The sequence below is a fragment of the Oryzias latipes genome, chromosome 4 (assembly GCF_002234675.1).
Source record: "Oryzias latipes chromosome 4, ASM223467v1".
Lineage (NCBI taxonomy): Eukaryota > Metazoa > Chordata > Actinopteri > Beloniformes > Adrianichthyidae > Oryzias > Oryzias latipes.
In genome coordinates, this window is record NC_019862.2 from 23,059,698 (window position 1) to 23,073,197 (window position 13,500).

Consider the following 13,500-nt stretch of genomic DNA (forward strand, 5'->3'; position numbering starts at 1 on the left):
TAGCTCATAATTTAACAGAAACGTATCAGCTATGTCGCTGTGAAGACAGTAGGAACAGGGTGGCACGTGCTGCTATCCTCGCTGCGATGAAACGTTTTTGACTTTTAGCCATTCATTCATTCATTCAGTCATTGACAGTTTTCAGGTGAGTCTACGGGAAAGGTGGGTGGTCTCACCTGCGTGCAGGGACAAAGGAGAAGTGAGCGGCTGTGTTCGGGGAGAAGTTGCGAGGGCTGTCCAGTGGGCTGGTGCCTGCAAGACAAATAGGAGGGAAGAATATTTACTTCGGGATGCAATGCGGGTTAGGTTTTTCCAAAAAAAAAGTATTTGTCTGGGGTTGGAGCTTTTCTAATGAATGGACAAACAAAGCAAACTTTGTGAAAAACATGGATTTAATGCTTCCTTTAAACACATTCATCTTTGCTGATAATTTACTTTTTCTGCTAGTCCTGTGTTCAGACTTCAAGGGTTTCTGGGGGAAACCTTTCATTACTGTTCTCCTTCACTCCCTGCACCGCAACTCTCACCCCCTCTTTCGCTGCACACGCTGCCTCTTACACACACTTGTGCGGTATCAGCAGCACACACACATCCTCATTCTACAACAGAATTTCCGTCTGGCGAGGAAATACGACAAATTTCCTGCGTTCTAATTATTCATTTCCATTACAAGCTGCCTGCGTTCTTGAGTGCGCGACACGGCCACCCGCCGAAGGATTTTGTGTTGGGGGGGTTTATTACTGTTCCCCCCCCCCAAGAGGGAGGGGTCCCTCAGTCCAGTTCTCATTTTCAGTCAATGCATTCTACTCATGGGTGTGGCCGTTAAGACAAATGACAGCTACAAAAGGAGACCTGCTACAGACATGAGTGACTCAAAAGAGGAAGATGAATCTGTAGTCAAATGTATTCAAAGTCCCACTACGATCATCTGTTTGGCAATTGTAAGTCTTCCCAGTGGTTCCCAACGATTATGTTGTTTTTAGCAAAGAAAATAAAAAAAGAAACTGAAACTGTGTTATTTTTAGAACATAGTTTCTGCAGAAGAGACCCCCCCCCCCGCCGCTGAGAGCTTGCCATTCAGGCATATCCGAGTATGCTGCTAAAAACCTGCGATGAAAACGAGTGGGTTCTCACATTGTGATGTCACAAAGTGAGAACAGCCTCGTTCAGGAAGAGTCTGCGCTGCCAGCACCACGGTGATCGGCTAAAACACTTTTCTTTTTATATGCACAATAGACACATCCATCTTTGCAAAAGTTCAGATGTTTGTTTTGGTGCGTGAAATGCAGACACACTGCCGAGGGCGGCTCTAGGTTGTTGTCATGAAATAGACGGCACCCACATGGAGTGAAAGGTGGTGCCTCAGAGATCAAGTCGTCTTACTTTGGGTTTGAAAATGAACTGCAAAAATAACTCATATTTCATTAAAAAAATGGTTCTTTAGTATGCCAAAGATATGTACGGTATGTTATCATATATATGCATATAGTTTACTCTAAAAGGTTTAAGAAAAGCAAAGCATGTTATAGGTCCGTAAAAGTAAGTAAACTTGAAAGCCTTTTTTAGACATTTTGGCACATTGTGCACTTTGTTTTTTAAGTGAAAGGATAAAGGGTTTATTAGGGACAAATAAGGAACAAAAACACAAAATAAAATAAACTACGTTAGGAGCCTTGTTTGTATACTATAAAAGGTTAATTAATCAATAATAAAAGTCTCTCCTGTGTTTTAAAAACTGTTCATACTTGCAATTTCCAGTAGACTACTATAAACTACAATCAAATCTGACATTTTTTTCCAACCACATCACCAAACTAAAGTGTCAGCAGAGCCGGAGTCTGTGCCGTGCATCAACCGAAATCTAGAGTCAACAAAGGTTTTATCACTTCTTGTGTTTTGAATTTTATATCATTAATAACTTATATACTTTTGTCTTTATTGTGCAGGCTCCCTACATGTCAGCATTGGAGTAGACTGACTGCAAACCTTAAAAAACTTCAAAAAAGTGGTTGGGAGACAGTGCAGGTCAAACATCTGTTGGCTTTGATGCATCATTTCCAACTGAGCCGCTGCCCTGGATGGTCAGCTTAAAATGATGCTGATGGACAGGTGAGGGGATTTACAGCAGAGTTGGGAGCTGCTCCCAGATGAATAAATCAAAGGTTTTTTTGATAAACAGGCTGTAAATATAGAGTTGTGTGACACTCAAGGCCAGGCTTTGCAGTGAAAGTGGATGCTTGGGGATGTGGGACTAATAAATGTTTGGAGGAAGGTTTGAGGGCTGAATAACAGGGAGATTTCTGCATCAATTATGCATTTTTGTCAGCAGTGCGCCTGGAAAGAGCACAGACTCAAATATTAATAGGAGCGTCTGCGTTCATTGGGATGGGAGCTTGTGCCTCAAAGGCTGGCAGTGAAGACCAGGAATGCATACACTCCAGTGAACACGTGTGTCATTAGTCAAACACGCTACTTGTTAGTCAGGGTTGTCTCACAACCAGTTTTCTGCCACATACATGAGGATGAGAAAAAAGCAACACCAAGGTCTGATTGTTCCACTGTGCGCACAAGCTTAGTGTAAACTTTTGATCATCTTTTCCACAAAAGCACTCTCATATGTTACACAAACAAATGATGTTAAAAGCCTTGAGGGAATTTTGAAAGAACCCAATAAAACTAACAGGCTAAAGGTAAGCCCTGTTTGGTGCAGTTTGACCTGTTTTTAAGAAACTTCAGGGCAATTAAACTTGCATAAACATAATGCATGAATAAACAAAAATAAACAAAAAACTTAACTGAGATATGCATTTTGTGACTTATATGAAACAAAGCAATTGTCCTCACCTAAAGTGAACCTAAACAAGGAAATGATACTAAACATTAAACCTAAGAGTGGACAATTAAAAAGTAAAAATGGCTTCAACTACTAAAGACCCACTCCATTGAAAAAAAGTGGTTTTGATGTTTTAAACACGTTCTTGTGGCTTTTTTCTGATATGGAGGACGTATATAAAACTAAGCTAATATTTTCATTTCTGAGTTTTTCTTTATTTAAATCATTGTGAATCAGGAGCAGATGAAAAAATGTCATTGGAAAAAAGGCTATTTGTGACAGAAAAAAAACACTGGGCAAGCTGCAAGCTCCCTGCTCTGCTCCATTCTGATGCATCCACTAAAAGACTACAAGACCCATGTACATCTTCATTTTCCTCATCCGAGCTGGCATCTGGCTCAAAACTGTGTGGCGGGATTGCTCCAAAATTGCTCACCTCTTTTTTGTCATCGGTAATGTTAGGTTGGGGGTGTGAGGGGCTGTGAGCTAGTGGGAGAGAGTGTAAACAGATGGATGTTAGGAAGTAAGGACAGGCTTACTCCACACCAACAGTCACCCACAACCCAGAGGCAATTTTCCAATCAACTCCAGCTACTCTGCGGGAGGATAAAGATTTATTTGATTTTAACTAAAGACGGCATATGAAATGCTAAGTTGTGTGCACAAAATGCTAATTTATGCCCACAAGATTCTGATAAAATACTAATTTGAGGACCATTTCTTTTTTTAATTTCTTTTTTGAAGGTCATGTCCAAGGCTCTGTAGTTTTCAAATGTTTAAAGGCTGCAAATTTCAAATGAATAAGTTTACATCTTTTACAAACCCAACATTTAAAACATCTCCTGGAGAAATATTTATCTTAACATGAGTAAAACCCAATTTAGTCATAACACTAATATTTATCCTACTGTTTACACTGTCAGGGCTTTAATGCTATAGCTAAAGCTTTGGTAAAACTTCCTTCCCCAAACATGGTGGGTTTTGTGTTGTTAGCCAGAAAAATGAAGCCAACAGATTTATGCTACATTTCCAGCTGGGACTGTCTGGTAAGTGTTGTTGTGGAGTCTCAAACAGAAGAAAGCTTGCTTTTAGATTTCTCCATGCTCTAGACTACAGTGACCTACTTTGGCAAAAAAAACTAAGAAATGCTCCAGCTCCACCACGAGCAACATGAAAATGTAATATGTGCTTTGTAGCTCGCTCCCTTCGGGTAAGGTGAGGCCGGGATGAGAAATTTTCAGCTATAATTGGGAAAGGCACAGAGAGAAAGTGAGGCTGTGACAGGATAGTGAGCAGAAAAGCAGCCATCTTTGTGTCTGCCCCTCGGTGCAATTATAAAGATGAGAGGCAGATTTGTTTGACAGAATTCATCTGCAAACGGATGACCTTTTCCCAGAAAGACAGGCCTGTCTGTCAAGAGGAGAACGTTTGGGCCGAGCAGAGAGGAACAGAAAGTGTTGCCGCATCATGGAGGAAAAGGGGAAAAAAATAAAACATTAAAACAAACATAAAGAGAAAATGAGAAATTTCAACATTTAATGAAAGCCGCTTTTAAGAGGAATGGCCTTCATCAGCCAGCTGGGATTTTAGGCTTTGAGGAATAGCTGTTTGATTAGTGATAAATGGTTGAGTGATTGAAAGTATGATTATATTCAGGACCTGAGGGCGCTGGGAGCAAAAGGAAAATAGCTTTGGAAAGAATCAGCTCCCACTGGTGCATTTTAAGCAGCTCCAGAAGAGAGAGTGCTGATGACATCCAGCTTGCTTTGGGGTAAAACCTAAATACTTGGGCCCAAACAAAAGAACTTTACCTCTGCAAGCATTTTCATTTATCATATTTAGTACATTAAGGTTCCCAGAGGCGTCTTGAAAACAGAGAGACAATTGCTACCGTGGTAACAAAGCAGTCTCCCATCAGTAACTGGAAATAGAAAGACAGGAGGAGCTGATGAAGCAACTTTAAAGCAGTTCTTTTGAAATTTAGTGAAGGAACTGTTTTCAGAGATTTAAATAGCAGCTCTATTCTAAGAGCCTTATTGAGGTTTAGAGGGAACGGCATCTTCAAATAATGATAACATGTTTTATCCATCCTCTGAGTCGGCTGCCAAAACTACCGTCTGTTAAATATTCTACAAATAAACATCTAAGGTGTTCCTGTGCTGATTTACAAGCAGATTTGATGTACTGTGAGAACAGAGCTCGTCTGCATTAGAAGACTACATAAAGCTCATAAAAGACATGACAGACTCTAACAAGTCCACTAAACATTAAAACTTCTGGACATTTTCTCACCAGACAATTTTAAAGTCAGGATTTAATTTGCAGCAAGTTAATCATTAATGATTTGTATTTGTTCATTTTGTTGATGTTGGGTATGAAAATAATCAAATTCACATGTTTGTTTATGAAGTTCAGACTAGACTTCCGTGCACACTTAGGTATAAATGAAGACATGAGAGAATCACACGTCAGCTTTGGAGTGAACTAATCTTACCACATCTTTGAGCATTAGTCCCAACTACCCTTAAGGGTGGATATGGGCTGTCTGTGGGCAAAAAATGGAAAGCCCGTCTGTACAGGATACACAGGCGGCTCGCACGAAATATCAAGATTGTAAACCGTCCGGTGAGCCATCAGAGAAAAAATGTTCATGCACATATTTGTCATAGTGAACAAAACAAAAGGGTAAGGTTGAAGTAGGTGACACACAGGCGTGTCATACAGATTTTTCATTTTTTCAATCCCTCCAAATTAGACAATCAGAGTAAAGTTTATGTGAGCATCCTACTGGCACTTACACCTATACACGAATGTGGCCTTTGAGCATGGTCACTAACGAGGCAGTACCTTACGAACGACTAGCGTGTGGCGTTAGGGCGCCATACAACCACGTGACTCATTGCATAAGTGCGTGCAACTTAAATGATAAAAACCTGTAGCACCTTGTGCAGGCCAACCCCAGTATGAGTGCCTAAGGTTTAAAGACAGTAATAAAAAATACACAATAAACAATAGTTTGTGCACCTCTACAGATAAAAATATGCAAATAAAAACCTGTTGTGATGTTGTGATGTCAAATTTTATTTTAATTGTATACCAAGTGTTTGTATTTTTGTTTTATATTGTATATGTATGTATGTTGTTTACATCATGACCAGGGGCTAAATACTACCTTTGGTTAATTCTGCCTTTTTTAACCATGTATACAAGTAGTTCTTTTTCTTTTTTTTAATTGCACCGTCACCATTTCAATAAACTAATATTGTTAGATGGTCCCTCACACTCATATTTTTTTGAATCAATGTTATTTGTCCATTTCTGCCTGATTTGTGGTCCTCCTCTTCCCTCCATGTTCATGTTGACAGCTGGATGTGAGGGCTTGCTGGAGCTTGAGGGATTTATGTCAGATTTTTGTCACTACGCGCTTTTCCATCTCCAGTTCAGTGTGAGCAAAAAAAATTAAATAAAACCATTTCATTTAATATGGATTATTTTCAAGACTATGGATTAAACATCTCTCTCTATCCATTTTTAATGTTCTCATTTCCCAGATGTCAGAGTGATGCTGTCACACAGATAAAAACTTGATAGATTTCCAATAATGAAAACCAGAAAAAAGCTGCTTCCAGGTGATGAGTCGCATTCAGTGTCCCTCATGCTGAAACTGTCAAACCTTTTCACAAGAAATCTATACAGGTCTCAAATGCCAGATAGGATTGTGTTGTGTGTAAGTTTGTGTTACCTGTGTGTCCGTGCAGAGGTGAGTGTGGCCGCGGCAGGGTGGGGGAGGTGCTGGACGTCACAATCAGGCTCTTCCTGTTGCTGGCTCTGCAGCTGAGGACACAAACAAACTCAAATCAGTGACTCGCCATCATGTGACAGGAGTGCTGCAGGGAACCGCACACACCGCTAAACACATGTGCAGATGTTCATCTGCAAGGAGCTGCGTCCATCACAGCTGGGCTCACGATCACAAACGTCAACTCTGCTGTTTCCAGGAATGACACAAGTCCCCAGCAGCGCCGCTACTGCATCGCACATCTGTGCTCACGCGCCATGCATGAGCGTGGGATTCGTGCATCCACTTTTACATGGCAGCTGCTACATAACGCATGCACACACATATGCACCACAGGAGACTGATGTGTGTGAAAAGCCACTTCAACATTGCATAGCTCCTCCTTCCTGCAAAAAAGGTTCACTAATCCACAACAATCATTTTGCCAAAATCTTGGAAGTTTCCTTCAAAAAGGCTACATGCCAAAATGTTCTACTATATGTTTAAGGTTCATATGTAAACAATAGTTTATGACAACCCTCCACAGAAGCAGCAACACTTTCATCAACTCAAAAATTAATATTTCTGTTCACCTGTAACATAATTCATAAAAATACATATAGCAGCTCTATATAGAGGACTAACAAAGGCCCCACTCCAATCATCTTTTGATCTATTTTTAAAGCCTTCCATTGGTCTTTCAATGCTGATTAAGCCTTTTCTTTTTTTCAAAATAAAAAAACCTGTGTTTTTTCTAGGACTTAGTTTCTGCAGAGCGGCTGTAGCTCATTGGAAATTCACCTCAGAGTTGTGGGCAGGACTGTTGGCGCAGAGTAAGCCCACCCTAACTTTCCGTCATCCCTCTGTTTACACACTCTAGCTTACAGCCCCTCACATCCCCAACCTAACATTACCGGTGCAACAAAAATGGTGAGCGATATCAGAACTATCCAGCTGTACAGTTTGGATCCAGATCCCAGCTCGGAAGAGGAAAACAAAGAGGTGGAACAAGAACATGTTAAAACACCCAAAACACCCTGTCTTAAAGCACGCGTCAGTTCTTAAATATAGCTGCAAATGAGACAGATTCTGTTAAAGTGGTCACTTACAGTAAATAATTATCAGATCAATAAAAAGAGAAAGTCTGCTAGATATTCATTAAAAACAACAGTCACAGAACCTAACAGAACCTATTCATCTTCACTAAACCTGACCCAGCAGCAACCTGTCACTTTCTTGATTGAAGCTAATTTGTGGTGAGACAAGGTGAAAACGAGAGTCATGTCCAATTAACCAAGAGAGTATCTACTCAGTACAGGATTAACTCTTTTTAGCATTCTGGTTTCAGGCTATAACCCGACAGGAAGTTGGTGAGGGTTTCATTTTTGAACCTCATCACTTTGCTTCACGCCATAATGTGGCTGTAATGGCTTTTAGCCTTTAAATGTTTCACTTTAGATTTACATCAGGTTCAGCAACTACCAGGTTTTCATTTCTCAGTTTTTTTTAATCAAATACTTATAATCTGTGCACATTTAAACAATTTTTGAAACAACATGCTTGATGGAAAGTTACTATAAGCAAAAAAACACCGAAGGCTATTCAAAAAGTCATGAATGTAGAACATGATTTTGCTTCTTTGACGGTTTTTGATGAAGAAGTTAAGAGATTTTTTGGAAACATTTTTGAGAACATTTTTTACGCTGAGATATCCATCTCTCAGCGAGAAGATTTGGAGACATTAGCATAGGAGCTTGTTTTCAAAAAATTAGCAGTTTTTTTTTTAATGAAGATTAAAAAACTAATCAGTTGAGTCGGCATCATTAAGTCTTCAGGAGGTTGACGCCACGCCGAAAAAGAGATGAGAGTCATTTGCTCTGGAAGTGTGACATCAGTCCCCAGAAGAATGGGAAAGAGAGGAAATGAAGGTCTTCACACTTCAGACACACCAGCAAGTCAGGCTCAGATGAATTTTCATCTTTGTTTTTTACTTGAAGCTCGCCGCTGACTGATCCTGCGATGACAAAAGGCGTAGCAGGAAATTACAGATGGAGACCATAATGAGGCCTCCTGGTGCACCGGCATGATGTTTTTGTAAAGCAGCCCATTTGTTCTGCGACCGCCTCTGAAGTCCAAACGAACCAAAATGACCAAAGTTATTTTCATTAATCCCCATTAAGATTAAATTAAAAAAAGGATGCAGCTTTGTTTGCTGTTTTCTCCTTTTGGGATTTTACGAATCCCAAAAGGAGGTTATTTGACCGGGAAAAGCATCTGAAGCGGCGCGAGCACACCAACAGGAAGTGTTCTGACAGAACCAGCAGGCGACAGACGCTAACGGCACGCCGGTTTCATGTTAAACGGCCCGTCACATCTGCAGGCTGTAATTATGAGGCTGTTTTGCGCCGCCGGCTCTCTGAATGCATTCACGGCAGACAGCAAGGGATTAGAGCTGAGGTCTTTTCTGCAGTCAAGTCATCAGTGGATCTTTCTTCATGTTTCTAATCTGCATTTTCTTTTAAAAGAAAAGTCGTTTTCACAGGTTTTGACACTAGAAGGTTAAGGTGAAGGAGCGGCCTGTGTCGACTGAGGTTGGGGAACTGCTCATGTGTGATGAATGAAACGCGCACGGCGTGCTGTGTTTGTTTGTGTGTGTCCTCTACCATCTGCTGAGATGTGCAGCATCAGCAGTTTGTGGCAGCGGGAGATCTGATGCACACAAACGCACACGAGCGCACGCACTTTATGAGGGATGAGCTGCCAAATCGGAGATTTGGTGATGCGTGTTTGGGGAATTTTGCCCTCACACACACAGACACACACACACAGACAGCACACACTCTTTCCTCAATTTTCCTGGGAAGTGCAGCAGCACTTTGTACTTTCTGTGAACTCTTAAAGCGCTCTGAAAAGCTGCAGGGCAGAGGAAGAGGAGAGGGAAGGGGGGCCATGAATGACCAGAAGCTGTGGGGGTCAGCCAGATGAAGACTCCAGAGTTTTCATCCAGGAGAGTCTGACAGCTTGATATGAAAAATGGATGGATGGAGGTGAAAACCAGCAGTTTTCTGTGCAGAGGACAGAAAAAGAGGCAAAGGACCTAAAAGGTCATTTGTTTCGTAAGCAGATTTTGACATTTACGGCTGTTTGCAACAAATAAAACTCTTTGTGGAGGCTGACAGCTTCACTCATTGTGTGACCTAACTGCTAAAAGCAAATATGATGACTTCATTTATCCTGCTCTTCAGAGAAAACTCACAGACTAAAGAGAGCTACAGTTAAAAAAAAATTGTTAAAAGAGAAACGTTTCGGGAGTTTATTATAGATTTCCTGAAAATGAGAAATTATGACGGACATTTGAGATATTTGTTGAAACCAAAACCTTTTTCTTTTATAAATAAGGATAATCGGAAACTGAAAATTGATTGATGTTCAAACATGCACGCCAATTTGTGACTCCTATCCTAAAAACACTCTTATACTAAATGAAAAATATCTGTGTAAACACCACTTTGAGTGTGCAAAACGAAATTACTGAAATTATTCATTTTTAGAATAATTTAAAAAATGTTGAATTAAAAAGAAAATTGGTAAAATAAAGGCTATTGTTTATGTTTTGTAAGCCCAGCACCAAACCCTAATATAATCGCCCTAAAAATTCATGTTAGACAGAATAAAAGTAGGATTTTCCAACACCAATATTTTTGCATTTTTTCAGCTAATTGGAAATATAACAACCATTAGAAGAAGCCTGGGGGAAACTACTTAAATTTGCTTTTTTATTTTGGAAAAACACTTTTTAATCAGCCAATAGATAAAAATTTCAGGACACTTCAATTCTTAAATATTTCATTATTGTTAAATGTATCTAAATGTGAGCTCAATGTGTAAAATGACAAATAAGCATAATTATGCTTGTGATCATTTCACAAACATCATAAAAAATAACCACAGCCTTAACCGCAGATATCCGTGATTGATATGACATGAATTCATGTATTCAAATATAAAATTACTGAATGTTGGTGTGGACTTTTTTTGTGGGAAAATCTTAGGTTAAAAACATATTTATTAACACAAATAAACAGATTCATCTGAATTTAATCAAGAATCTGATCGATGTTGGAATATGGTTAGATATTGATTCTTAAAAATCTGGTTGGTTAGTATATTTTTCAAAACTGTTAAAAATACTTTTGTGCTTCATGAAGATGTACAAACATTGACACATTTTGCATTAGAATGTTCTCATTTTTAAAACCTAACATTTTTGTGTTCCATTCCATTCCATCTTCCCTTTTCTTTCCAGGGCTCTTTTTGTTTTCTGATTCTGCCTCTAATAAATGTGGAGAGGCAGTTTCCTGCAGCACACATGCCAGGATATCATCAAATTTGGAACTTAACTATAGAACTTTATGAAATTATACAAATAACGTCCAAAAAATAAGTACAATATTAAAATATTTTCTTTAACAAACTACTTTAACAAAGATTTAAGACATTATGTGCATACTAGGCAAATGTTCTTTGTGTGTTTTGTATCTTTGTATCTATCGAATAGCTGTAACTGTAGTTGGGTTAACAAATGTCTACTTTGCTGCAACTAAGCCAAACCCACAGTGGAGAACAATGGAGGAACAAAGAGAAACAAATTAAGTGCAGACAAGAGAAGACGGCAGAAGATGACAACGAGCCTGCAGCACACACAGAATCCCACTGAGACAAAACCAGTGCTCAGTTAGCGTTGATTCATTAGGAGCGACTGTCACTCATCCGGCTGCTTGCTTGCAGGCTAATGAACAGAGGCAGCTTCATAAATATGGATTAAGGGCTGAGCCAATCCAGGCTTCACCTGCCAAAGCCAGAGGGGGAGACGGAGGGGTGATGGAGAGACGCGTGAGCGGCTGGGATGCAGGCCGCTGGGGCAAACCGCGGTACAGTGAATATGTGTGAGAGAATTTTCCAAACATACAACAGCCTTTAGATTCTGGCTGACTGCTGGAGAGAAAGAGACAGCTCCACTAAGAGGACCTACTTTCTGCCTCTTCCTCACTCAGGCGGCTGCTTCCCAAAAAATGTCAAAGAACAGACAAGTTTTGACTTTTCTTCCATTGCAAGCTCTCCGCATGTCCCCTGGGAAGCATGTATCCATTATGCAGAAGTGGCTCAAGGCTGCATTCTGCCACAACTGTGTGCTTGTACATGAAGAGAGCTTTCGTGAGGATTCTGACACCATCAAAGTATCAGCATGCCAGGTAACAGCACTTCTCAGGCTGAGCAGGCTGAGGCTACAAACTCTGAGACTATTTCTTTTCCAGCATAGAAAGCAAACTAACTCTGGGAAAAGTGTGAAGAAGATCATTTGATCCAGAGACCCCAACAGGAAAGCAATACCACGATTTTACTCACATCTGGTTTTTGTTGTTGTTTTTTTTTGGTTTAATTTGAACCGTAACTATTTCCAAATCCAATATTTAATGATATCACACTAGATAGAGAATAAATCATAGACACAAAATTGGGAATGTTAAAACAAATGTATAAAATATCTAATCTTTATATATATATATATATTGCGAATATCGCAATGAATCGTAAACCCAAAATGTGTTAAAACAATCTTATGCCAGCTTGACGCATTTAACGAATCAAATAAATCCCTTTATGCTTTGACCAATCAGATGGACGCCTTCCCATTGTTTAACAATCAGATGGAGGCCTATTATGTTAGATGTTTGTCACCTATGTCTATGAGGGTCATTTGGAATATAATTTTAAACTGTTGCAATGAAATGGGAATGATGTTTTTGGTTATTTTTCTATTTGTTTATGTACCGCAAATTATATCGCTATCGCAATATTAATTTCTAATATCGCAAGTTTTCCTCATATCGTGCACCCCTAATATATATATATATATATATATATATATATATATATATATATATATATATATATATATATATATATATATATATATATATATATATCACTAGAACTAAAATAATTACTCCTCCAATCATTGTGCAATCGGACCAGCCAAACGTGATCTTGAAGTGGTGAATTCAGTTGTTCTAGGGGAGTCTGAGTCTCTTTTAAGTGCATACTGGCACATTTGAGCTTTTACACATCATTTACTCATTGAAATCAAAAAAAAAAAAAATTGTGAAATAGATGCTGATTCAAAGTTGATTATTTTTTTCCCCATAAAATACGCTGAGCAGCCTAGTGGTAGAGCGTCCATCCTAGAGTTGGGCAATAAGGCCAAAAAATAAAATCTCAGATTTTCTTCAGTCCAAATTCGATTTTCAATTTTAATGGATTTTTTTCTCCCTCCTTCAACAAAAAATGCAAATAACAGAATACATTTAACAAAACTATTTTATTTTAACATCTCCTTTAGAAATATGCTCAAACTCAAATTTCTGCTACATACAAGCTGTAAAATGTTTGCAGATCAATGCAGCAGATGTTTTATGAGTTTCCACTAATTTGAGCTCTCATAAATTTAGAAATGCTTTACAAACTCGACAGTGTGTCTGTTCCAGGTGTTGAAACACATTTTCCGTACTCCTACTTTTAGCAGCTACAACCTTCAAACAGATTTTGCTGCGTGTTTGATTCTCCGAATTGAAAGTCACACTCCCAGTGGTCAACATTTCATTTTTTATTAACCAGTCAAATTAGCTGGTAGATGAAACAAATCTAACAAATAGGCACATTTTTCTTGGACAAACTATTACATTATTTTACAAAGAAAACCTATAGGTTATTTTATATATATATATATATATATATATATATATATATATATATATATATATATATATATATATATATATATATTATGTTGAATGCAAAGAGAGAGGAAGCCCCCCTGTGCCCCCCATCA

The 13,500-nt window shown here is 38.9% G+C and overlaps 1 protein-coding gene across 11 annotated transcripts in view; it reads right to left on the bottom strand.

Annotated features, from left to right (window-relative positions):
* The window catches only part of mast2 (microtubule associated serine/threonine kinase 2), a 191,537-nt gene that overhangs the window by 35,693 nt on the left and 142,344 nt on the right, over positions 1-13,500 (bottom strand). For all 11 annotated transcript variants that reach the window (XM_023954410.1, XM_023954409.1, XM_023954408.1 and 8 more), the window contains 2 exons: positions 6,576-6,667; positions 177-252 (listed from right to left, as the gene is read on the bottom strand). In XM_023954410.1, the coding sequence (XP_023810178.1) occupies positions 177-252; positions 6,576-6,667 (168 nt within the window). The remainder of the gene's footprint in view (positions 1-176; positions 253-6,575; positions 6,668-13,500) is intronic.